The sequence below is a fragment of the Anastrepha ludens genome, chromosome 4 (genome assembly GCF_028408465.1).
Source record: "Anastrepha ludens isolate Willacy chromosome 4, idAnaLude1.1, whole genome shotgun sequence".
NCBI classification, from domain to species: Eukaryota; Metazoa; Arthropoda; class Insecta; order Diptera; family Tephritidae; genus Anastrepha; species Anastrepha ludens.
The window spans coordinates 9,399,243-9,425,340 of NC_071500.1; the positions used below are offsets into that span (position 1 = coordinate 9,399,243).

The 26,098-nt window shown below is 27.1% G+C and overlaps 1 protein-coding gene across 7 annotated transcripts in view; it reads right to left on the reverse strand.

The window, feature by feature from the left end:
* LOC128861659 (uncharacterized) overlaps window positions 1–26,098 on the reverse strand; it is a 213,013-nt gene that overhangs the window by 25,710 nt on the left and 161,205 nt on the right. For 6 of the 7 annotated variants that reach the window (XM_054099957.1, XM_054099958.1, XM_054099956.1 and 3 more), the window contains exon 4: window positions 13,294–13,314. The exons of the other annotated variant lie outside the window; for it this stretch is intronic. In XM_054099957.1, coding sequence (XP_053955932.1) covers window positions 13,294–13,314 — 21 coding nt within the window. The remainder of the gene's footprint in view (window positions 1–13,293; window positions 13,315–26,098) is intronic. 7 annotated transcript variants of the gene reach the window in all.

Below are 26,098 nucleotides of genomic sequence, written 5' to 3' on the forward strand. Positions count from 1 at the left end.
ATGAACATTTGTTAAAATGGTTTTTTATTTACTTTAGTTTTCATGAAAATTTGATGAATTTTTTCTTATTTTTTTAATTTTCAAGAAAATTTATTTAAAATGTTTTTATTTATTTTAGTTTACATGAAAATTTGATGATATTTTTTTAATATATTCTTATTTTCATGAAAATTTATTTAAAATGATTTTTTTATTTATTTATTTTAGTTTACATGAAAATTTGTTAAATTTTTTTTTTATTTGCTTTAGTTTTCATGAAAATTTTATGATTTTTTTTTATTTTTTTAATTTTCATGAAAATTTGTTTAAAATGTTTTTTTTATTTATTTAGTTTAAATTTTTTACATTTTTTTTTTTACATTACAGTATTTAAGTTTACATGAAAATTTGATGATTTTTTTTTTTAATTTATTCTTATTTTCATGAAAATTTGATGAATTTTTTTTTATTTTTTTAATTTTCATGAAAATTTGTTGAATTTTTTTTTTATTTTTTTAATTTTCAAGAAAATTTGTTTAAAATCCTTTTTTTATATATTTAGTTAAATTTTTTACATTTTTTTTACATTACATTATTTTAGTTTACATGAAAATTTCATGATTTTTTTTTAATTTATTATGTGTGGACATGTTTTGGCGTTTGCACTAGTAATATATTTGAATTGATTTTATCGTCTCTATTAAACTGATATTAAATAAAGGCAAAAAAAAATATTTCTTCAGCTAGTAAGGCATGTAAAAATCATTTGTACTTATATATAAGACCATACGATTTTTCGCACTCAAATATATTTATAACCAAAACCACCACTACAAGCGTTTTCAATTTTTTGTCTGCCTGGTCGTTTGGGCTAAAAGCTAAAGACTCAACCAAATTTGATGATACTTTCACCGACATGTTAAATAATTTCCAGGATTTATTAATAGCTATTTTTATATGACGTGATAAGGGAATTACTATCAAGGCGATGTGGTCGAGATATTTTATGAAAATTTTAAAATGAAACCTTTTGAAATTGTTATGCTTAATAATTAATGTTACATACATTTTTTAGACACTTCTACAATATTTGCATGACGGATATTTCATATTTTATTTAATTAATTATCATGCCATTCTGTAGCCAGCAGCCATACAATTCTATCAGTTATAAAATTTATTTATACAATTTGCAGTGTAAATGTACTACAATGATACGGAAAACATAAGAATATTCCTCGTAGGAACTTTAAACTTCATTTGATTTAGGTGATAAATTTATTGCCAAGCTGACTGAGGAGCGGCGTAGTATTAATTCAAAAAGATTTTTCGTTACATTGAAGAAATGTACAAAATCGCCAGTAAAACCAAAAAGGGAAATATCTATGCGAGTTTTCAGCCGCTTGATTGGCTATTAAACTGTGTGTCAGAAGAAAAACAACAAAAGAAGCAAACAAAAAAAAAAAAAAAACAAAGAAAAAAACAAAAAAAAAAAACTGATTACAAAATTTGAAATTTTCATAAAAATAAGTTTAAAAATGGGTGTTTTTTTTGGATGTTGATGAAAATTTGTTTAAAAATTGTTCTTTTTTTAATTCATTTAAATTTTCATGAAAATGTGTTTAAAATGTTTTTTTTTTTTATTTATTTTAGTTTACATGTTTGAAATTTTTGTTTTTGTTGAAAGTTTTGCTTTTAACTCATTTTAATTTTCATAAAAACAAAAGTTTAATATTTGCTTTTTTAAGTTATTTATTTTAATTCAATTTATTAATTTTAATGGTTTTTTTTTTAATTTATTTTAATTGTCATGAACATTTGTTAAAATGGTTTTTTATTTACTTTAGTTTTCATGAAAATTTGATGAATTTTTTCTTATTTTTTTAATTTTCAAGAAAATTTATTTAAAATGTTTTTATTTATTTTAGTTTACATGAAAATTTGATGATATTTTTTTAATATATTCTTATTTTCATGAAAATTTATTTAAAATGATTTTTTTATTTATTTATTTTAGTTTACATGAAAATTTGTTAAATTTTTTTTTTATTTGCTTTAGTTTTCATGAAAATTTTATGATTTTTTTTTATTTTTTTAATTTTCATGAAAATTTGTTTAAAATGTTTTTTTTATTTATTTAGTTTAAATTTTTTACATTTTTTTTTTACATTACAGTATTTAAGTTTACATGAAAATTTGATGATTTTTTTTTTTAATTTATTCTTATTTTCATGAAAATTTGATGAATTTTTTTTTATTTTTTTAATTTTCATGAAAATTTGTTGAATTTTTTTTTTATTTTTTTAATTTTCAAGAAAATTTGTTTAAAATCCTTTTTTTATATATTTAGTTAAATTTTTTACATTTTTTTTACATTACATTATTTTAGTTTACATGAAAATTTCATGATTTTTTTTTAATTTATTATGTGTGGACATGTTTTGGCGTTTGCACTAGTAATATATTTGAATTGATTTTATCGTCTCTATTAAACTGATATTAAATAAAGGCAAAAAAAAATATTTCTTCAGCTAGTAAGGCATGTAAAAATCATTTGTACTTATATATAAGACCATACGATTTTTCGCACTCAAATATATTTATAACCAAAACCACCACTACAAGCGTTTTCAATTTTTTGTCTGCCTGGTCGTTTGGGCTAAAAGCTAAAGACTCAACCAAATTTGATGATACTTTCACCGACATGTTAAATAATTTCCAGGATTTATTAATAGCTATTTTTATATGACGTGATAAGGGAATTACTATCAAGGCGATGTGGTCGAGATATTTTATGAAAATTTTAAAATGAAACCTTTTGAAATTGTTATGCTTAATAATTAATGTTACATACATTTTTTAGACACTTCTACAATATTTGCATGACGGATATTTCATATTTTATTTAATTAATTATCATGCCATTCTGTAGCCAGCAGCCATACAATTCTATCAGTTATAAAATTTATTTATACAATTTGCAGTGTAAATGTACTACAATGATACGGAAAACATAAGAATATTCCTCGTAGGAACTTTAAACTTCATTTGATTTAGGTGATAAATTTATTGCCAAGCTGACTGAGGAGCGGCGTAGTATTAATTCAAAAAGATTTTTCGTTACATTGAAGAAATGTACAAAATCGCCAGTAAAACCAAAAAGGGAAATATCTATGCGAGTTTTCAGCCGCTTGATTGGCTATTAAACTGTGTGTCAGAAGAAAAACAACAAAAGAAGCAAACAAAAAAAAAAAAAAAACAAAGAAAAAAACAAAAAAAAAAAACTGATTACAAAATTTGAAATTTTCATAAAAATAAGTTTAAAAATGGGTGTTTTTTTTGGATGTTGATGAAAATTTGTTTAAAAATTGTTCTTTTTTTAATTCATTTAAATTTTCATGAAAATGTGTTTAAAATGTTTTTTTTTTATTTATTTTAGTTTACATGTTTGAAATTTTTGTTTTTGTTGAAAGTTTTGCTTTTAACTCATTTTAATTTTCATAAAAACAAAAGTTTAATATTTGCTTTTTTAAGTTATTTATTTTAATTCAATTTATTAATTTTAATGGTTTTTTTTTTAATTTATTTTAATTGTCATGAACATTTGTTAAAATGGTTTTTTATTTACTTTAGTTTTCATGAAAATTTGATGAATTTTTTCTTATTTTTTTAATTTTCAAGAAAATTTATTTAAAATGTTTTTATTTATTTTAGTTTACATGAAAATTTGATGATATTTTTTTAATATATTCTTATTTTCATGAAAATTTATTTAAAATGATTTTTTTATTTATTTATTTTAGTTTACATGAAAATTTGTTAAATTTTTTTTTTATTTGCTTTAGTTTTCATGAAAATTTTATGATTTTTTTTTATTTTTTTAATTTTCATGAAAATTTGTTTAAAATGTTTTTTTTTATTTATTTAGTTTAAATTTTTTACATTTTTTTTTTACATTACATTATTTCAGTTTACATGAAAATTTGATGATTTTTTTTTTTAATTTATTCTTATTTTCATGAAAATTTGATGAATTTTTTTTTATTTTTTTAATTTTCATGAAAATTTGTTGAATTATTTTTTTATTTTTTTAATTTTCAAGAAAATTTGTTTAAAATCCTTTTTTTATATATTTAGTTAAATTTTTTAAATTTTTTTTACATTACATTATTTTAGTTTACATGAAAATTTCATGATTTTTTTTTAATTTATTATGTGTGGACATGTTTTGGCGTTTGCACTAGTAATATATTTGAATTGATTTTATCGTCTCTATTAAACTGATATTAAATAAAGGCAAAAAAAAATATTTCTTCAGCTAGTAAGGCATGTAAAAATCATTTGTACTTATATATAAGACCATACGATTTTTCGCACTCAAATATATTTATAACCAAAACCACCACTACAAGCGTTTTCAATTTTTTGTCTGCCTGGTCGTTTGGGCTAAAAGCTAAAGACTCAACCAAATTTGATGATACTTTCACCGACATGTTAAATAATTTCCAGGATTTATTAATAGCTATTTTTATATGACGTGATAAGGGAATTACTATCAAGGCGATGTGGTCGAGATATTTTATGAAAATTTTAAAATGAAACCTTTTGAAATTGTTATGCTTAATAATTAATGTTACATAAATTTTTTAGACACTTCTACAATATTTGCATGACGGATATTTCATATTTTATTTAATTAATTATCATGCCATTCTGTAGCCAGCAGCCATACAATTCTATCAGTTATAAAATTTATTTATACAATTTGCAGTGTAAATGTACTACAATGATACGGAAAACATAAGAATATTCCTCGTAGGAACTTTAAACTTCATTTGATTTAGGTGATAAATTTATTGCCAAGCTGACTGAGGAGCGGCGTAGTATTAATTCAAAAAGATTTTTCGTTACATTGAAGAAATGTACAAAATCGCCAGTAAAACCAAAAAGGGAAATATCTATGCGAGTTTTCAGCCGCTTGATTGGCTATTAAACTGTGTGTCAGAAGAAAAACAACAAAAGAAGCAAAAAAAAAAAAAAAAAAAACAAAGAAAAAAACAAAAAAAAAAACTGATTACAAAATTTGAAATTTTCATAAAAATAAGTTTAAAAATGGGTGTTTTTTTTGGATGTTGATGAAAATTTGTTTAAAAATTGTTCTTTTTTTAATTCATTTAAATTTTCATGAAAATGTGTTTAAAATGTTTTTTTTTTATTTATTTTAGTTTACATGTTTGAAATTTTTGTTTTTGTTGAAAGTTTTGCTTTTAACTCATTTTAATTTTCATAAAAACAAAAGTTTAATATTTGCTTTTTTAAGTTATTTATTTTAATTCAATTTATTAATTTTAATGGTTTTTTTTTTTAATTTATTTTAATTGTCATGAACATTTGTTAAAATGGTTTTTTATTTACTTTAGTTTTCATGAAAATTTGATGAATTTTTTCTTATTTTTTTAATTTTCAAGAAAATTTATTTAAAATGTTTTTATTTATTTTAGTTTACATGAAAATTTGATGATATTTTTTTAATATATTCTTATTTTCATGAAAATTTATTTAAAATGATTTTTTTATTTATTTATTTTAGTTTACATGAAAATTTGTTAAATTTTTTTTTTATTTGCTTTAGTTTTCATGAAAATTTTATGATTTTTTTTTATTTTTTTAATTTTCATGAAAATTTGTTTAAAATGTTTTTTTTATTTATTTAGTTTAAATTTTTTACATTTTTTTTTTTACATTACAGTATTTAAGTTTACATGAAAATTTGATGATTTTTTTTTTTAATTTATTCTTATTTTCATGAAAATTTGATGAATTTTTTTTTATTTTTTTAATTTTCATGAAAATTTGTTGAATTTTTTTTTTATTTTTTTAATTTTCAAGAAAATTTGTTTAAAATCCTTTTTTTATATATTTAGTTAAATTTTTTACATTTTTTTTACATTACATTATTTTAGTTTACATGAAAATTTCATGATTTTTTTTTAATTTATTATGTGTGGACATGTTTTGGCGTTTGCACTAGTAATATATTTGAATTGATTTTATCGTCTCTATTAAACTGATATTAAATAAAGGCAAAAAAAAATATTTCTTCAGCTAGTAAGGCATGTAAAAATCATTTGTACTTATATATAAGACCATACGATTTTTCGCACTCAAATATATTTATAACCAAAACCACCACTACAAGCGTTTTCAATTTTTTGTCTGCCTGGTCGTTTGGGCTAAAAGCTAAAGACTCAACCAAATTTGATGATACTTTCACCGACATGTTAAATAATTTCCAGGATTTATTAATAGCTATTTTTATATGACGTGATAAGGGAATTACTATCAAGGCGATGTGGTCGAGATATTTTATGAAAATTTTAAAATGAAACCTTTTGAAATTGTTATGCTTAATAATTAATGTTACATACATTTTTTAGACACTTCTACAATATTTGCATGACGGATATTTCATATTTTATTTAATTAATTATCATGCCATTCTGTAGCCAGCAGCCATACAATTCTATCAGTTATAAAATTTATTTATACAATTTGCAGTGTAAATGTACTACAATGATACGGAAAACATAAGAATATTCCTCGTAGGAACTTTAAACTTCATTTGATTTAGGTGATAAATTTATTGCCAAGCTGACTGAGGAGCGGCGTAGTATTAATTCAAAAAGATTTTTCGTTACATTGAAGAAATGTACAAAATCGCCAGTAAAACCAAAAAGGGAAATATCTATGCGAGTTTTCAGCCGCTTGATTGGCTATTAAACTGTGTGTCAGAAGAAAAACAACAAAAGAAGCAAACAAAAAAAAAAAAAAAACAAAGAAAAAAACAAAAAAAAAAAACTGATTACAAAATTTGAAATTTTCATAAAAATAAGTTTAAAAATGGGTGTTTTTTTTGGATGTTGATGAAAATTTGTTTAAAAATTGTTCTTTTTTTAATTCATTTAAATTTTCATGAAAATGTGTTTAAAATGTTTTTTTTTTATTTATTTTAGTTTACATGTTTGAAATTTTTGTTTTTGTTGAAAGTTTTGCTTTTAACTCATTTTAATTTTCATAAAAACAAAAGTTTAATATTTGCTTTTTTAAGTTATTTATTTTAATTCAATTTATTAATTTTAATGGTTTTTTTTTTAATTTATTTTAATTGTCATGAACATTTGTTAAAATGGTTTTTTATTTACTTTAGTTTTCATGAAAATTTGATGAATTTTTTCTTATTTTTTTAATTTTCAAGAAAATTTATTTAAAATGTTTTTATTTATTTTAGTTTACATGAAAATTTGATGATATTTTTTTAATATATTCTTATTTTCATGAAAATTTATTTAAAATGATTTTTTTATTTATTTATTTTAGTTTACATGAAAATTTGTTAAATTTTTTTTTTATTTGCTTTAGTTTTCATGAAAATTTTATGATTTTTTTTTATTTTTTTAATTTTCATGAAAATTTGTTTAAAATGTTTTTTTTTATTTATTTAGTTTAAATTTTTTACATTTTTTTTTTACATTACATTATTTCAGTTTACATGAAAATTTGATGATTTTTTTTTTTAATTTATTCTTATTTTCATGAAAATTTGATGAATTTTTTTTTATTGTTTTAATTTTCATGAAAATTTGTTGAATTATTTTTTTATTTTTTTAATTTTCAAGAAAATTTGTTTAAAATCCTTTTTTTATATATTTAGTTAAATTTTTTAAATTTTTTTTACATTACATTATTTTAGTTTACATGAAAATTTCATGATTTTTTTTTAATTTATTATGTGTGGACATGTTTTGGCGTTTGCACTAGTAATATATTTGAATTGATTTTATCGTCTCTATTAAACTGATATTAAATAAAGGCAAAAAAAAATATTTCTTCAGCTAGTAAGGCATGTAAAAATCATTTGTACTTATATATAAGACCATACGATTTTTCGCACTCAAATATATTTATAACCAAAACCACCACTACAAGCGTTTTCAATTTTTTGTCTGCCTGGTCGTTTGGGCTAAAAGCTAAAGACTCAACCAAATTTGATGATACTTTCACCGACATGTTAAATAATTTCCAGGATTTATTAATAGCTATTTTTATATGACGTGATAAGGGAATTACTATCAAGGCGATGTGGTCGAGATATTTTATGAAAATTTTAAAATGAAACCTTTTGAAATTGTTATGCTTAATAATTAATGTTACATAAATTTTTTAGACACTTCTACAATATTTGCATGACGGATATTTCATATTTTATTTAATTAATTATCATGCCATTCTGTAGCCAGCAGCCATACAATTCTATCAGTTATAAAATTTATTTATACAATTTGCAGTGTAAATGTACTACAATGATACGGAAAACATAAGAATATTCCTCGTAGGAACTTTAAACTTCATTTGATTTAGGTGATAAATTTATTGCCAAGCTGACTGAGGAGCGGCGTAGTATTAATTCAAAAAGATTTTTCGTTACATTGAAGAAATGTACAAAATCGCCAGTAAAACCAAAAAGGGAAATATCTATGCGAGTTTTCAGCCGCTTGATTGGCTATTAAACTGTGTGTCAGAAGAAAAACAACAAAAGAAGCAAACAAAAAAAAAAAAAAAACAAAGAAAAAAACAAAAAAAAAAAACTGATTACAAAATTTGAAATTTTCATAAAAATAAGTTTAAAAATGGGTGTTTTTTTTGGATGTTGATGAAAATTTGTTTAAAAATTGTTCTTTTTTTAATTCATTTAAATTTTCATGAAAATGTGTTTAAAATGTTTTTTTTTTTATTTATTTTAGTTTACATGTTTGAAATTTTTGTTTTTGTTGAAAGTTTTGCTTTTAACTCATTTTAATTTTCATAAAAACAAAAGTTTAATATTTGCTTTTTTAAGTTATTTATTTTAATTCAATTTATTAATTTTAATGGTTTTTTTTTTAATTTATTTTAATTGTCATGAACATTTGTTAAAATGGTTTTTTATTTACTTTAGTTTTCATGAAAATTTGATGAATTTTTTCTTATTTTTTTAATTTTCAAGAAAATTTATTTAAAATGTTTTTATTTATTTTAGTTTACATGAAAATTTGATGATATTTTTTTAATATATTCTTATTTTCATGAAAATTTATTTAAAATGATTTTTTTATTTATTTATTTTAGTTTACATGAAAATTTGTTAAATTTTTTTTTTTATTTGCTTTAGTTTTCATGAAAATTTTATGATTTTTTTTTATTTTTTTAATTTTCATGAAAATTTGTTTAAAATGTTTTTTTTATTTATTTAGTTTAAATTTTTTACATTTTTTTTTTTACATTACAGTATTTAAGTTTACATGAAAATTTGATGATTTTTTTTTTTAATTTATTCTTATTTTCATGAAAATTTGATGAATTTTTTTTTATTTTTTTAATTTTCATGAAAATTTGTTGAATTTTTTTTTTATTTTTTTAATTTTCAAGAAAATTTGTTTAAAATCCTTTTTTTATATATTTAGTTAAATTTTTTACATTTTTTTTACATTACATTATTTTAGTTTACATGAAAATTTCATGATTTTTTTTTAATTTATTATGTGTGGACATGTTTTGGCGTTTGCACTAGTAATATATTTGAATTGATTTTATCGTCTCTATTAAACTGATATTAAATAAAGGCAAAAAAAAATATTTCTTCAGCTAGTAAGGCATGTAAAAATCATTTGTATTTATATATAAGACCATACGATTTTTCGCACTCAAATATATTTATAACCAAAACCACCACTACAAGCGTTTTCAATTTTTTGTCTGCCTGGTCGTTTGGGCTAAAAGCTAAAGACTCAACCAAATTTGATGATACTTTCACCGACATGTTAAATAATTTCCAGGATTTATTAATAGCTATTTTTATATGACGTGATAAGGGAATTACTATCAAGGCGATGTGGTCGAGATATTTTATGAAAATTTTAAAATGAAACCTTTTGAAATTGTTATGCTTAATAATTAATGTTACATACATTTTTTAGACACTTCTACAATATTTGCATGACGGATATTTCATATTTTATTTAATTAATTATCATGCCATTCTGTAGCCAGCAGCCATACAATTCTATCAGTTATAAAATTTATTTATACAATTTGCAGTGTAAATGTACTACAATGATACGGAAAACATAAGAATATTCCTCGTAGGAACTTTAAACTTCATTTGATTTAGGTGATAAATTTATTGCCAAGCTGACTGAGGAGCGGCGTAGTATTAATTCAAAAAGATTTTTCGTTACATTGAAGAAATGTACAAAATCGCCAGTAAAACCAAAAAGGGAAATATCTATGCGAGTTTTCAGCCGCTTGATTGGCTATTAAACTGTGTGTCAGAAGAAAAACAACAAAAGAAGCAAACAAAAAAAAAACAACAAAGAAAAAAACAAAAAAAAAAAAACTGATTACAAAATTTGAAATTTTCATAAAAATAAGTTTAAAAATGGGTGTTTTTTTTGGATGTTGATGAAAATTTGTTTAAAAATTGTTCTTTTTTTAATTCATTTAAATTTTCATGAAAATGTGTTTAAAATGTTTTTTTTTTATTTATTTTAGTTTACATGTTTGAAATTTTTGTTTTTGTTGAAAGTTTTGCTTTTAACTCATTTTAATTTTCATAAAAACAAAAGTTTAATATTTGCTTTTTTAAGTTATTTATTTTAATTCAATTTATTAATTTTAATGGTTTTTTTTTAATTTATTTTAATTGTCATGAACATTTGTTAAAATGGTTTTTTATTTACTTTAGTTTTCATGAAAATTTGATGAATTTTTTCTTATTTTTTTAATTTTCAAGAAAATTTATTTAAAATGTTTTTATTTATTTTAGTTTACATGAAAATTTGATGATATTTTTTTAATATATTCTTATTTTCATGAAAATTTATTTAAAATTTTTTTTTTATTTATTTATTTTAGTTTACATGAAAATTTGTAAAATTTTTTTTTTATTTGCTTTAGTTTTCATGAAAATTTTATGATTTTTGTTTTATTTTTTTAATTTTCATGAAAATTTGTTTAAAATGTTTTTTTTATTTATTTAGTTTAAATTTTTTAAATTTTTTTTAAATTACATTATTTTAGTTTACATGAAAATTTCATGATTTTTTTTTTTATTTATTCTTATTTTCATGAAAATTTGTTTAAAGTGTTTTTTTTGTTTTTTTAATTTATTTTAGTTTTCATGAAAATTTGATGAATTTTTTTTTTATTTTTTTAATTTTCATGAAAATTTGTTGAATTTTTTTTTATTTTTTTAATTTTCTAGAAAATTTGTTTAAAATCCTTTTTTTTTATATATTTAGTTAAATTTTTTACATTTTTTTTACATTACATTATTTTAGTTTACATGAAAATTTCATGATTTTTTTTTAATTTATTCTTATTTTCATGAAAAAATCATGAATTTTTTCTTATTTTTTTTATTTCATGAAAATTTGTTTAAAATGTTTTTTTTTTATTTACTTCTGTTTTCATGAAAATTTGATGAATTCGTTTTAAATTTAGAAGCTTAAAATTTGTTTTTTTTAATTTATTTTAAATTTAATGAAAATTTGATTTCTAAATTTATTTTAATTTTCATGAAAATTTGTTTAAAATGTTTTTTTTTTTATTTACTTCAGTTTTCATGAAAATTTGATGAATTCGTTTTAAATTTAGAAGCTTAAAATTTGCTTTTTTTAATTTATTTTAAATTTAATGAAAATTTGATTTCTAAATTTATTTTAATTTTCATGAAAATTTGTTTAACATTTTTTTTTTATTTGTTTTAGTTACCATGAAAATTTGTAAAATTTTTTTACCTCATCTTAATTTTGATGAAAATTTGTTTAAAATTTGCTTTTCCTCAATTTATTTTATAATAATTTTCATAAAAATAAGTTTAATAGTTGTTTCTTTTTTTTAAATTTACTTCAATTACTAAAAACATGAAAATTTATTTAAAATTTGTGTTTTTTTAATTTACACAAAGTTGGAAAATGGATTTACATGTTTTTTGTAAAAAATCAACTATATTTTTAGAACAAAATTATTAAAATAAATAAGAAATAATTAAATTATCAAAAAGTGGTCAGTAATTCTTAGTTATTTAACGCAGTGTAACTTTGCACTTAGAAAACCATATTTTGATGCAAAGCCTGACGAAAGTAAATTTTAGTTATCCCGCTTTACAGTCTATCGTAAAAATTAGGTTAAGACTTAACGGACGCAAGTATTGCATGATTTTCAAAGTACTGGACCCGTAGTAAAATCTTCAAAGTGTTTTATTTTATCTACATTCTCAGGCCGAATGCTTTTTGGCCCATTTGAAGTTCAAAATTATTTATCTGAGCGCTTTTCGAAAAAGTACAAAAAAAAAACAGTTTAATAGCATATCCAAGCGAGATACTCACACACATATACGGATAATAAACTTTTACGATGAATAGTTTTGGAAAACACTTTAACCCATCTACTCGAAGTGGTAGGCTTAGAAAAGTCTGGCAATACGAATTTTGGCTCTTGCTAAGGGTCTCAACTATACTAGAAAATAACTTCGCGGAAAATTTCACTCGAGATATGCATATGAAGAAAATAAATGTCTACAGAAACTGAAATAAATAAATAGTGCCCCGAAAAATAGGCCACATACATAGTTCCTGAGTGATAAGCGTTGCGCCGCTAAAATAGCTGCTGCAGCTACAATGATAAAGGTCACTTTTTCTGTTCAGAAATTAGAACTACTAGTTTCTATAAATTAACCCCCCTGCCCTGTCAGGATAATTTCATAAGGTGGCGCAAAATTAATCATCCTATCGGAAGATTTATAATTTTTGCAGATGACGTCGTACGTCACTCAAAATCTTGTTTTTTCTACTTAGTAAAATTTATGCAAAAACAATAGTGAATAATTAATTTTGCGCCAATTTGTATTACCAAGCGCTTTACCGAAACCAGTATAACTTTTAGTACATACAGGTCATGTTTCATGCCGTGCATGTAGTTATAATGCAAATATAAAATTGTTGTTGTAACTCATATAAAATAAATATGTTTTTAGTTGCTGCCCGCGGGTTATACATTCACACATACATACTTATGCGCATATATTTACGATTACCTAAATCATATTTGTTTGCCTTAAAATTAATAAATAAAATACAAGCAAAAGCTACCAATTCAAAGTCAGTTCACCAATAATTAGACTAACAACAAATAATGAGAATTAGATTACATAAATAATGCTTGGAGAACTTAAATAAATGAAAATTTAAACAAATCAAAATTTACATAAAAACAAACCTGATTTTGCTTTCCAAAATTCTACGCACAGCACAGCATAGCGCACAGATATTAGTGAATTTATGGCCACATGTTGCAGCCATTTCAAACCATTATGGCGATTATGACAATGGCAATGACAGAATCAGAGGGCAGGACGCAAAGCAAGCAAGCAATGCAGCCAAAATCAGCAACAGAACAGGGAAATAGTCATGCATGAGATTGAGATGTGCCACCAAATGAGATGTTCGCAATGCATTTGACGGCACAAATGAAATTTAAGCCAAGCCATACGATATGCGTAGTACCAGCGGCAGCGCACACACACATACATAAACATATATACGAGAATGCATTGCAGACAAGCAGTATTTGTAGGTAGGAGTATAGTTGCAAAGTAATACGCACACAAATTCGATGAAAATATAAAAAGTCAAAATTCAGGAATATATAAATAAAATAGTTTTCAGAGCATTAAATAAAATTAATTCACGTAAATAAATAAATTAAAATATGTAGCATTAATATATTTGTTCACAATAACTTAGCAGGAAGTACAAGGTGGCGCAAATTTAATCATCCAATTTGTTTTTAAGTAACTTTTTTACTAAATAAAAAAACAAAAATGTTTTGGCTGATGGAAATTTATTTTGACTATCACGCACTCCATTACTTGTCTGTCTGTATAATGCAGCTGTATACTTCACTAGTGTCAAATGTGATTGACGTACGACGCCATTTGGAAAAGTTACAAATCTTCCGATTTTGCGCCACCTTGTAATAGGATAGTTCCACTTTTATGTATTATACAGGGTGCGCAATCTTTTATGTCGGTATGTAAACGCTGAATAACTTTGTCATGGCTCGCTTTACACCGAAACAACGCGCTGAAATAGTAACGCTATACATCGACAATAGTCGTTCTATTGTTCTAACTCAAGGCGCATATCGCAAAAAGTATCGCGGCAAACAGGCACCGTCTGACAATACTATTGGTCGTTTGGTGTCGAATTTTTTTGAACACGGCACAGTAGGAGATCGTCAACATGCCGTTCATCAACGACCAAGACGTTCCAATGAACTTGGAGGACCATATTTTTACCGAGAAAACGAAATGGTCGATGGAAACCGATATCGATGGATGTTGGCTCATTATGTCTATCCGCAAATGCGTATGAAAGGTTTAGACGGTTACTGGTTTCAACTAGACGGTGCGCCATGCCACACTGCGAATGCAACTATTGAATTTCTGCCATGAAAATTGCCTAGTGTCAAAAAGAGGCGACATCGACTGGCACCCCAGATCACTTGACTTAACCCCCCGGGACTTCTTTTTGTGGGATTATCTGAAAAGAAACGTTTACGCCAACAAGCCGCAGACTATTAACCAGCTTAAGGCAAACATTCGTGCCGAAATCGACGCTATCAAACCCGAAATGCTTGACAAGGTGACAGATCGCAGTTTGTGATTGCTAATAAAGGTGGCCACTTGATTGATATTGCAGACAAAAAATAGTTTTAATAAATTTTAAATAACCAAACCAAATAAAAATACCTCACTTATAAAAATCAGTTGTCAAAGTTATTCAATGTTTTCATATCGACATAAAAGCTGGCCTGTACATACAGAATTACATAGAACTTACTAACAAAATAAAATTATGGTAGTAGGATCTATTTTCTCCTTTTTTGGCGCAAAGCGGTTTTCATATCGAGAAAAACTTTTTTTGGGTAAATAATTTAATTTTTTTGATTTCATTTGAGCTGCTTATGCGCTACCGTGATCACCGCAAACCTCTTCTAAAAAACGACGTTTCGGGGGATGGGCGATAACAACAATAAATAATAACATTTTTTTAAATAAAAACACCCAAATGTATTCTTCGAGAGTTACCCTTCAGTATGATATATGACTCATTTGAATAAAAGTTCTAAAACATATTTAAAAAAAAATTATGACAATCGTCCATTTTTTCGGGCTCACAAGGCATATAAACCCTTAAGGGGGTAGTATGGTTAATTCGGTGTAAAACAAGCATATTTTTCGAAATTTTTTTTGTCGACACAGTTGATTTATTCAAAATTTTAAAATTACTTCATTATAAAGTCATATTTAAAGAATATTGTGTGAAATTTTCATTGATTTTTATGAAGAAATGAGTTGGTGGCAGCGAATCTTCGCGGACGTCTCATAAAAAAGTTTTATTGCGGTGTCCCTCAGAACTCATTACTGGATCAACTAAAATCAAAAAACCAAATTGATTTCATCAGCTAATAAAGTTTCGCAGGTAACAACGTCGAGTTTTTTTTTTTTTTTAAATGTTGTCATATTTTAAAACAACAAAGTTTTCAAATTTTTTTTATGAAAAATCGGTGTTTTGACTTCAAAGCGCTTTAAAAAATTAAAAAAAAAAAAAAAAAAAATTCGACGTTGTTACCTGCGAAACTTTATTAGCTGATGAAATCAATTTGGTTTTTTGATTTTAGTTGATCCAGTAATGAGTTCTGAGGGGCACCGCAATAAAACTTTTTTATGAGACGTCCGCGAAGATTCGCTGCCACCAACCCATTTCTTCATAAAAATCAATGAAAATTTCACACAATATTCTTTAAATATGACTTTACAATGAAGTAATTTTAAAATTTTGAATAAATCAACTGTGTCGACAAAAAAAATTTCGAAAAATATGCTTGTTTTACACCGAATTAACCATACTACCCCCTTAAGGCCCTCGCCTCATTTGAAATGGTTTTATTTGAGTGTTTCTTTAAAAGCGTGTAAAACGGAAATGAAATATTTTTGTTATCAGTACATTATTCTTTTATTCAATGTTAAAAATTACATAGTTTTTCTTGCCCATACGAGGTTCATTCAAAAATTTATCAGCTTTCTAAAATGGTCTTCACAAAGGACAATGGACACATATATTGCCGGTTCTGCTGAACCGATTTTGTTGAAATAAAATTTAAATTGCGTAGAATTGATGTCGTTATCGTGAGAACTACGATTTTTTATTTTTTAACAATGGATCACAAAATAAAATACTCAAACAACAATACAAAATCGCTTTTCGTTTCTGTTTTTCACGCTTTTGAAGCAACACCCCAAAAAAACTATTTCAAATGAGGCGAGTGTCTTAAAGAGTCTTCTAATCCAGCCATTTTCTAATATTGCACACTACTTGTGTGCCACTTCGAAATAGGTGCATACATAATAATATATCATAAAATACAAACACATTTGAATCCCGCTATTGTATATTAGTAATGTGTGTATTGTAACGTTACTGTAGACTAGTGATGGGCAAACTCAGCACATTTGCACTGTGCAGCAGCGTGTGCTTCTGCGTGCGTAAAAGTGCTAGGTGAAGGGGGATAACAAAGCACAGGGAAGAAACAGAAAAATTGAGCGAGTTGTGTCTGTGTTTGTACCCTGAATGAGAGAACAATTATTCGTGAATTCTTACCAGGGATGCCAACTTTTAACTTAATTTCAACAAATTTCTAAAAAAAATAGGTTTTTTTGTACATTTTTCTTCAATAACTAAATTTAATCCATATTACACTTTCTATTATAATAATGAATTAAGATAATGAACAACAATAAACAAGCAATTAAACATTTCAAAAGTTCGCGTAATACTGTTTTTTAATTGCTAGATGTAAAGAAAATTAAGACCTCTGAAAATATTTAATTTGAGATTAAATTAAAATCTTACATATTGGAAAGCAATGCCAGTTAAATCTTCAATAATATTGATCACTGCATATACTGACGAATCTGTAAATTATTCATACTCTTGTTATGATTACTTAAATGGTTTTTGAGAACGGATATATTGTATTTTTTTAAATTGAGCTAAGAAATCCAGAAAATCAATTTTTTTAGCAAATTACTTTATAAAACTGCAAACTCTCTTCAGCTACCGAAGTTTGTCGAATGTTTCAGAATTTTTAGCTACTGAATGATACCATTTTTTCCTTTATTTTTCACAAAAAGTGGACGTGATTGATAACTAATTTCGCCCATCTAAATCCAATACACTCTGATATGCACAACTGATAAAATAAACAACCAAGAGTTTATACTATGTATATAAATCCATCAATAAAAAAATCAACAATGCGCAAAATTGATTCCCACATTTAACAACTGCGGCAACTCTTACTCATAAGTTTTGACATTTCATAAATAAAATCAGTTTTTTCGTGATTTCTTCATTTTTCGACGATATTTTTTGAGACCGTAAGTTACATATTATTGTCGCATAAAAAACCACTAATATTAAGTGTATTTGTATGGTGTGGATGCAGTGAAAGTGCTGAAAATTCTATTTAAAAATTTGAAACGGCGAACGTCAAAACAAAGTGCACAGTGTTCAACTGCCGACAAAAACCTAAATTTATTTCTTATGTGTAATATATTACTCTGTTTTAACTTCTAATTTAAATAAACAAAGTTAAATAAAATATTAAATACAAAACATTTGGTTCAGCATGACCTCAAATAAAAGAACATTGTTAAATTTGAATCCGAAGTGTAACTTTTTTATGCAAATATGTAGACGGAGAATCACAATGCCTTGTATGTGAAAAACGTGTGGTGTGTAAGGTTTTTAACATAAAGAGACATTATGAGCTGCACAGGAGTGATTATGATGAATATGTAGGAAAAGAAAGGAAAAGTATACACAAATCCTTAAGTCTAAACGAAGAGCCCGATTCGATGTGCCAAATTACAGAAGGTCGGAAAAATTCAAATTATTCAAATTTTTTTTTTTAATTTCTTAGGAAAGCGAAGATTACGTTGTACATGCAAAGCGTGCAACTTATGAAATCGCGTTAAACCTTGTTCGTGAGAATCGTGCATTTCCGGATGGCGAATTGGTGAAGTTTTGTGTATTAAAAACAGTAGGAATTATGTCCCCTTATCTCGTAGAACTATAAGCAGACGAGTAGATGAAATGGCGGAAATTACAGAATCGCAGTTAAAAGAGCGTATAAAATCATTCACAGCGATTTCATTCACAATTGACAAAAGTACAGATATATCCGATATAGCCCAATTAGCGATTTTTATCCGAGGAGTTGATGCCCACCTAAATATATGTGAAGAACTTTCGGACATTATTCTAGTGACAGGGACGACTAAAGGTGAAGATTTATTTCAATGTGTTAATGAATGTACTGAACGTATGGGTGTATCATGACGAAAAGTGGTTTGCGTTGCTACCGATGGTGTGAAATCCATGAGCGGATGCAAACAAATTTCTCTAATCATTTTTGTGTACTTTGTCATACTGTGCGCATTGCCATATGCGTGTGATTTAAATTTGAAAGCAACTAAGTACTCACCAAGAATACCCACTCTGCTATGATAATTTCCTCAATGTTTTTTGAAAAAATCCTCTATTTTTTTTAATGGAAACATGTATAAATTGTCCTTTTTAACAAAATAAAATGTATAACATCCATTGTTTAAATAAAACATGGCTGGTTGAGATTACTGTTCGCTGTTGTGATCAGCATTCTTTAAAAAAAATGCACTAATATAAAAACATACGATATACATACATACTTATATGTAAACGAAGACAATTTTTTCATTCAGAAAAATATATACCGATTTGTCAGTATAAATTTATCTCCACATAGTTTAGCAACTATGAAACTTTGACATGCGAATGTTCAAACTTCTTGATTATAAAATCGCCTATGCTTCTTGGTTACAAAAATTATAAAAGTAAATTAAAATAAAATAGAAATTTGCAAAGATGATGTTAATATTCAAAGAAGCCTATCCAATAAAAAAAAAAACCAAAAGCATTTTATTATTTCATATGAACGATCAACACTTCGAAATCCCTTAACATGGAATGAAGTCCCCTTATCTGGTAACTTTGCTGTTGGCAAAGCTTCACTCTCTTTTTTACAAACACATATGCGTTGCTCAGAAGTGATTAATATACGTACACGCCTATTGCTTACTCTTCTAATGTAAGTTTGTCGCCCCCCCATCTAGCACTTTGCTAGCACGCTCTGCTGCGAGCGTGCCACGCTGCTGCCCGTCCCTACTGTAGACCACGGGTTTTTTCCAGAAATACGTAAACCATTTTGCCAAAAAAAAAACAGATTTGTTGGAAAACAACTTGCGCATTTTGCAACATGATAATGCACGGTCGCACAACGCCATTACGAAAGGTGCGAAAACAAACAAATACCATCCAAGAGTCAACGAATTCACATTAATCCAGCTGATACGGATTCCTGCGGTTTTGTTTTTTTTTTTTTTGTGTTTTAGTTGTTGATCAAGTCAAAAAACCATTACGAAGAATGCGTGTTAAGAGCCGAAAGTACGTTATGGAAAAATCGAAGAAGCATCTGAGGGCTATGCCGAAAATAGAGTTCCAAAAATTTTGTTTTCCCACTTTTCCTTAGCAGATTCGGATTCTACATAGAATTCTAACAAACAAAAAAAATCCACTACAGCAAAGCTCCAATAAAGTCAATTAATTTCAAGTCCCTGAAATTAAAAAAAATAGTTTCTATTCCTGTATTCCGTTGCATACCTCCGTTATGTGAACATAATTGTAATGCCTACCCTTGTGTACACTATTGCTCGAGGGCATAAAAATATGACATTAATTGTAGAGAAAAACTGATTGATTTAACAACAAAAACCAACAAAACAATACAAAAAAAAAAAAAAAAAAACACGAAAAAAAAGTTAAATTAAATAATAAATAATCAGAAACAGCGTTACGAGCGTAACATCATTGCTGAGGCGCGCCGACGGCAAATTAAACGCCTAGCCGGTGCTTTGCCAATCACACAAATACACACCCACAAACCACACACACACACGCGCGTACACCGAACACTAGCAAATTGAGTGAACAATGAAAATTCGCGACGCTGAAAAACTTTATAACGGCATTAATATTTATTACAAAGAGAAAATGACGGTCAGACAGACACGCGCTTTACCGTACAGCTTTAAATACGCGGAAATCGCTTGGTTTACTGCAGGAAAACCAACTGTACCGGCAGTGTATTCAAATGGACACCTTATGCATTTACATTTATATAATTAGTTAAGTTATGTGTTTCCCGAGATGGCAAATAATTATTTTTTCTGACTTATAAATGCACACTTTTGGACAAAAAAATAGAATGCCGATCTCTTGGCTAGTTTTTACTATTTTTCACTTGTTTATTTTTTATTTTTTTAATTTGTTTCCTTTTTTTTAACTTTTTTTTAAATTTTACCTTCTTAAAATTTTTGTTTTTCAAATTTTTATTTGCGTTTTTTAATTTTATTTGCTTTATAATTTTTTTCAATTTTTCTTTTTGTATTTATTTATTTTTTTTTTTCTTTATTTCTAGTTTTTTTTTTTTGTAACATTCCTTTTTTTAATGTTTCTTAAATTTTTCTGTTTATTAATTTTTCATTTAATTTTTTTGTTTTTATTTTTTTGTTTGTTTTTGAATTTTTTTAGTTTCTATTTTTGTATTTCTTTTTTTTTTAATATTTAAAAATTTTTGTTTTAATACTTAAACACTTTTTTTAATGTTTTTATAATTTTTTTTTTAATTTTCTTATTTTGTTTAATTTTTTTAATTATTTATTGTTTTTAGTTATTCATTTATTTTTAAATATTTTTTTTTAGATTTAATTATTTTTAACTTTTCTGATTGTTTTAGTGTTTTTTATTTTTTTTTAATTAGGTATTTATTTATTTTTAATTACTTTTGGTTTTAATTTTAATTATATTTAATTTTCCTGTTTTTTTATTTTTTTCTTTTTTTCATTTTGCTGTTTTTTTCATTTTTTAAAATTTTTCTTTTTTTTATTGTGTTTTTTATTTTAAAGTTCAATTTTGTTTTGTGACATTCCTTTTTTTTAATTTTCTTTTTAGTTTTTTCTGTTTATTTATTTTTTTTGGTTGGTTTAAGGGTTACCCCGCATCTGAGTGCCACATAGACCGCAAGTTGGGTCCGTTGTGTTGCCCTAGAGCTCATTATTTTATATGATTTCCCCACCTAACCGAGATTTTTATTATAGATTTTGGTCCAAAATATTAATTCGATTCGAGAATTTAATGAGAGATTCGATTTTCAGCTCCGAGAGTGTCAATTGTCAATTGTTGGAGAGCCTAGAAGAGCGAGTCGACTTCTGGCTAGACCGGGACAACTGCACAGCAAATGCCTGCTCGATACTTCCTCATCTTCGTCCTCGCAGTATCTGCACAGGTCGTTTTGAGGAACCCCGAGCCGACGTACGTGAGTGCCCAAAAGGCAGTGGCCGGTGATAAGAGATATTATATGCCTTAGTTCGTGTTTCGAAAGACTTATAAGGGTTTTTGTCTGTTTCAGATTGTAGGATGGACAGATTTGTCTGGTCGTAACGCAAGTAGTTTCCACTCGCCACCTCCGATCAGCAATGCTGTGAAATTCTCGATCAATGAGCAACTTACATGTTGCGAGCGGAATGTGGATTGTGAGTAAGTTACTAATATTTGATTGCGCAGCTCCAGCTCTTGCGAGCTCATCAGCTTTGCAGTTACCTTCGAATACACTGTGAACCGGTATCCAAATAACTTGGACAGAATTCTGAACACTTATTTCGTTAAGAGATAAGAGACAGGATCGAACCACATCTGAGTGGGTACAAGAGGAGCTGAGTGCTCGATTTTTCTTTTTTTTTTTAATTTTACTTTTTTTTTAATTTTTCTTTTTTTTTAATTATTCTTTTTTTAATTTTGGTTATTTTATTATAAAAATGGTACCCTTTCTATAACAAACTTTATATAAATAAAAGTTTCAAATTTTATATAAAATTCGCGAAATTTTAAAAACATTCAAAAAAAATGTCACCAAAATGTTCAACCTTTAAATCAAGGTCTGTGGAAAACCTCGGCATATATGTATTTACAATTCACTAAATTTTGTTTTTGCATATAAAAATTTTCAAAAACTAACAGGATTTTCAAGCGACCTTGAACTTTCGCTTTATTATGCGAGTTCTAACAAAAGCAAAGAAAAGTAGTCAAAACTTTCAAAAATATCGTGATTATATTATTTTGTCCGTAAGTGTATGCACTTTAAAGCACAAAGCGAGCGGGTTGCGGATGTATAAGCAGATAGGCGTCCAATAAATGCACATTAATTGCAACTCTTCAGTCAAGTGAAAGAAGTAAAGATAACACGGAGTGTTTGCACGATTTAATGAACAAGCAAGCAGGTGAACCCTTGACTGGCGTACTTCTTTTTTTTTTTTTTTTTTTTTTTTTTTTTTTTTTTTTGATTTTTTGTACAAGCATCTGGCTGGCATGATGCCTACATACCTGCGCACACAACCAAAGGTCAGCCAATCAAAACTGCCAGCCGGCCAATCGGCATGCCAACTGACATAATTGGACTTGAACAAGTTATGAGCAGCACATTTGGGCCACTGCACTGATTGCTATCAACATTGGCAGCCATTTCGACAATATTTGCCCAACGCATACACATACACATACATATCTCTGACGCACGCAGAAGTGCCACTTCAGCTAAAATGCAACCATTGCATAGCCTGCGGCACGAACGTTATGCCTGGGGCATAGAAATCAGTTTAAATTTAATTCTCATTTTTAAAACTATTTGAATTTTATTTATGTACAATACATATGTGTGTATGTGTGTGTGTTGATTATTGTCAGTTCGTACCACGACGCGAGCAAGTAATGCTAATAATAACATTGTCTATCAATTGAAAGGTAACCACAATACCACACAACCACCAAGCACTTAAGTGCCCAAGCTCCATGACACTGTACGCCTCTAAACCACCTGCGCACACGAATGCTTTAAAAAAAAAACCAATTTGTAAGTAGAGTAAAAATTTGAAATACTTTACTTGTAATGGCGTGGCTAACGCCGAAATGCGAGCAATGCACAGTAGGCTGTAGAATAATGAATGTAAAGAATAAACGCCAAAGACATTCGATTTACTTTATATGCCTAGGAATTCAAGATTAGCCAGAAAACGGCTAGCCGCTATCACTTCTTGTACATCCCGTTGCAAAAATATAAACATACAACAATTTTTTTATAAAAAATATAGTTCACACCTTTGTGCACAATTTTTTAATAATTTTCCAAAATTTCATCAAAACTTTCAACTTTGTAACCAGACTTTTTACAATTTTTCTGGGTATGCAGTTTTATAGCTCATTTAATTTTAGTAGTGCAAGTTTCAAGTGACTACAAAATACCATTGCCTTTTGTACGCCGTAATGGAGTCGACCCATTTTTGAAGCAATTGGTAACTGGCTATGAAATATGGATGACATTCGAGCCGAACACAAATGATAGTTCGTAGTCAGTTCCACGTTAACGAATGACACGGATTTATATCCGTCCAAGGAGTGTCAATCCAGCAGCATTTTCTGTAACTGTATGAGGAATATTGATGCAGTTACAACCACAACAAAAGCTTGGCTATAAGCTTGGCAATAAGATTGTGTGTTCCGTGAGAGGCGCAGGTCCAACCATCCATCCCTATGAGTTTTCTTTAACATCAGAAACGTCTAAACGGAATCAAAATTGCGCGTACTTAACTGTTACAGTATCGGCATCATAAACACCATTCACATTTTCAGCGGCATGGCTGGCATTTTCGCTTTTATCAAAGCAAAACTGTAAAATGTACCGAATTTTCTCTTTTTTGACTTCCATTGGGAACACCCTGTAACTCACAACTGAATGGAACAAACAAGAACCAGCAAAAGAAGTATTGTAATCTGAAATGTCAGCTTAACAACGAGCATAAACTTGAAATTGTTTGATCCACACTTTACGAGATATCGCTCACTACAGCCATCTACCGAGAAAACAATGGATTTCTTTTCCGTATTCGTGCAAATCTTACTGGAGCGGAATCGGCATGCGCATTTTCTAAAATGTTAAATACGTTAGTTAAGGGGTTATATACCTTGTGTTAGATTAAAAAATCGAAAATTTTTTTATGGCGTATTCTAAAAGTAAATGATCTTAAAAATATAAATTCAAAAAATCATTAAGATCGGAGCACTAGAAAGAAAATTACAGACCGTGGAAGAGCGCGATCTTTCTTCGAACGTGAAGTGCACGCAAAACTTTAGACGCGATTATCTCGAAGTCGTGTTTTTTGAAAATTACCGTAGCGGTGATCATTATTTATCAAAAACTATTTGACCGATTTGCAAAAACTTTTTTTTTAATTATTCGAAGTTACAACCTCGTAAATCTGAACGGTTCACTTTTTATAAATATTTGCATAGTTCGCTGGAATAAATTTTTTTTTTTTAATTTTTCAACCCCTCAAAAATCGTGCAATTTGGTGCAAAGCGGTTTTCATATAGAAAAAATTTTTTTTTGGGTAAATAAACCGTTCAGATTCACTAAAAAACATTTTTCTACAATAATCACTTAATTTTTTTGATTTCAGTTGAGCTGCTCATGCGCTACCGTCATCACCGCAAGCCTCTTCTAACAAACGGCGTTTCTGGGGAGGGGCGATATCAACAATAAATAATAACATTTTTTAAAATAAAAACACCAAAATGTATTCTTCGAGAGTTACCCTTCAGTATAATAAATGCCTCATTTGAATAAGAGTTCTACAACATATTAAAAAAAACTATGACACTCGTCCATTTCTTCTGGCTAACAAGGTATATAACCCCTTAAGTTTTTTTAATGTTTTATTGCTTTCTCATGCTTATTTTTCATCAATATCCTGTGCAAAACAATACACTGTGCCACATTGTATGTTTATAAGCACACGCCGACGCCAAATGGCACCATGTATTCGATTGCGAGACGCAAAATATGGCCATTAAATTCTCCAACAAACGTCTAACCGACAACTATATTAAAGTATCCAATTACGAGCACAACTAAATTTTTAATAATGACAAATAGGCGCAATGAAACCAACTGCCGCAATAGCGGCGAGGTTGGGGATGATGGCGACACAAGCGCATAAAAGCAGGTTGCATGTCTGGAATTGCTTATTCACCAAACAACATAGTCGTATGACGGAATTTTCATAATAGATTACCACTCACATATATTCCAAACAATTAATAATAAATAAAGCAAAAACAAAAACAAAAGCGAGAAAAAAATAAAAACCAAAAAAGCAACGAAAAAACAATTCACCCAACAACAATTTTGTTTCTAAAATACCAGAAAATATAGTGTCGAACGCGAATATCCACACGTTAAACAGGTCGTATGAGTAATCAAAGTGTATTACTCATACGCCACCGTATCGCCACGCTATCGATACATTCGTACTATGCACGTTTGCATATATGTACACATAGGTATATATCCATGTCCGCATCCACAAATATGCTGTCACCTCAAAAACCACGCTGCAGCATTAATCTAATGCAAAATTCCATTTGTGAACAAAGTGAAATTCATATTTTCACCACCAAACAAATGCAGTAAAATAATAAAAGTTGACAAAACAAAAATTCGCGAAAATCGCACTCAGTCGGACGACACAGCGCAAGAACGAGCACGCAAAAGGCGCAAACGACACTAAAAGTGGAGTGTTTTGATATCGCTCTTAGCATATGCAGATATGTATGTATGTATGTATGTGTGAAGGATACGAGTTTTGTGAGCCATGGAAGCAATAACGAAATTAAAATGGCAAATGAAGGCAAACGGGCAGAAGAAATGGAGAAATGGCGCGAGCGCATACAAATGAGCGCAGAAGAACACACTAGCACACTCACACACTCACTCACACACACACACACACACAAAAGCACACGCGCTA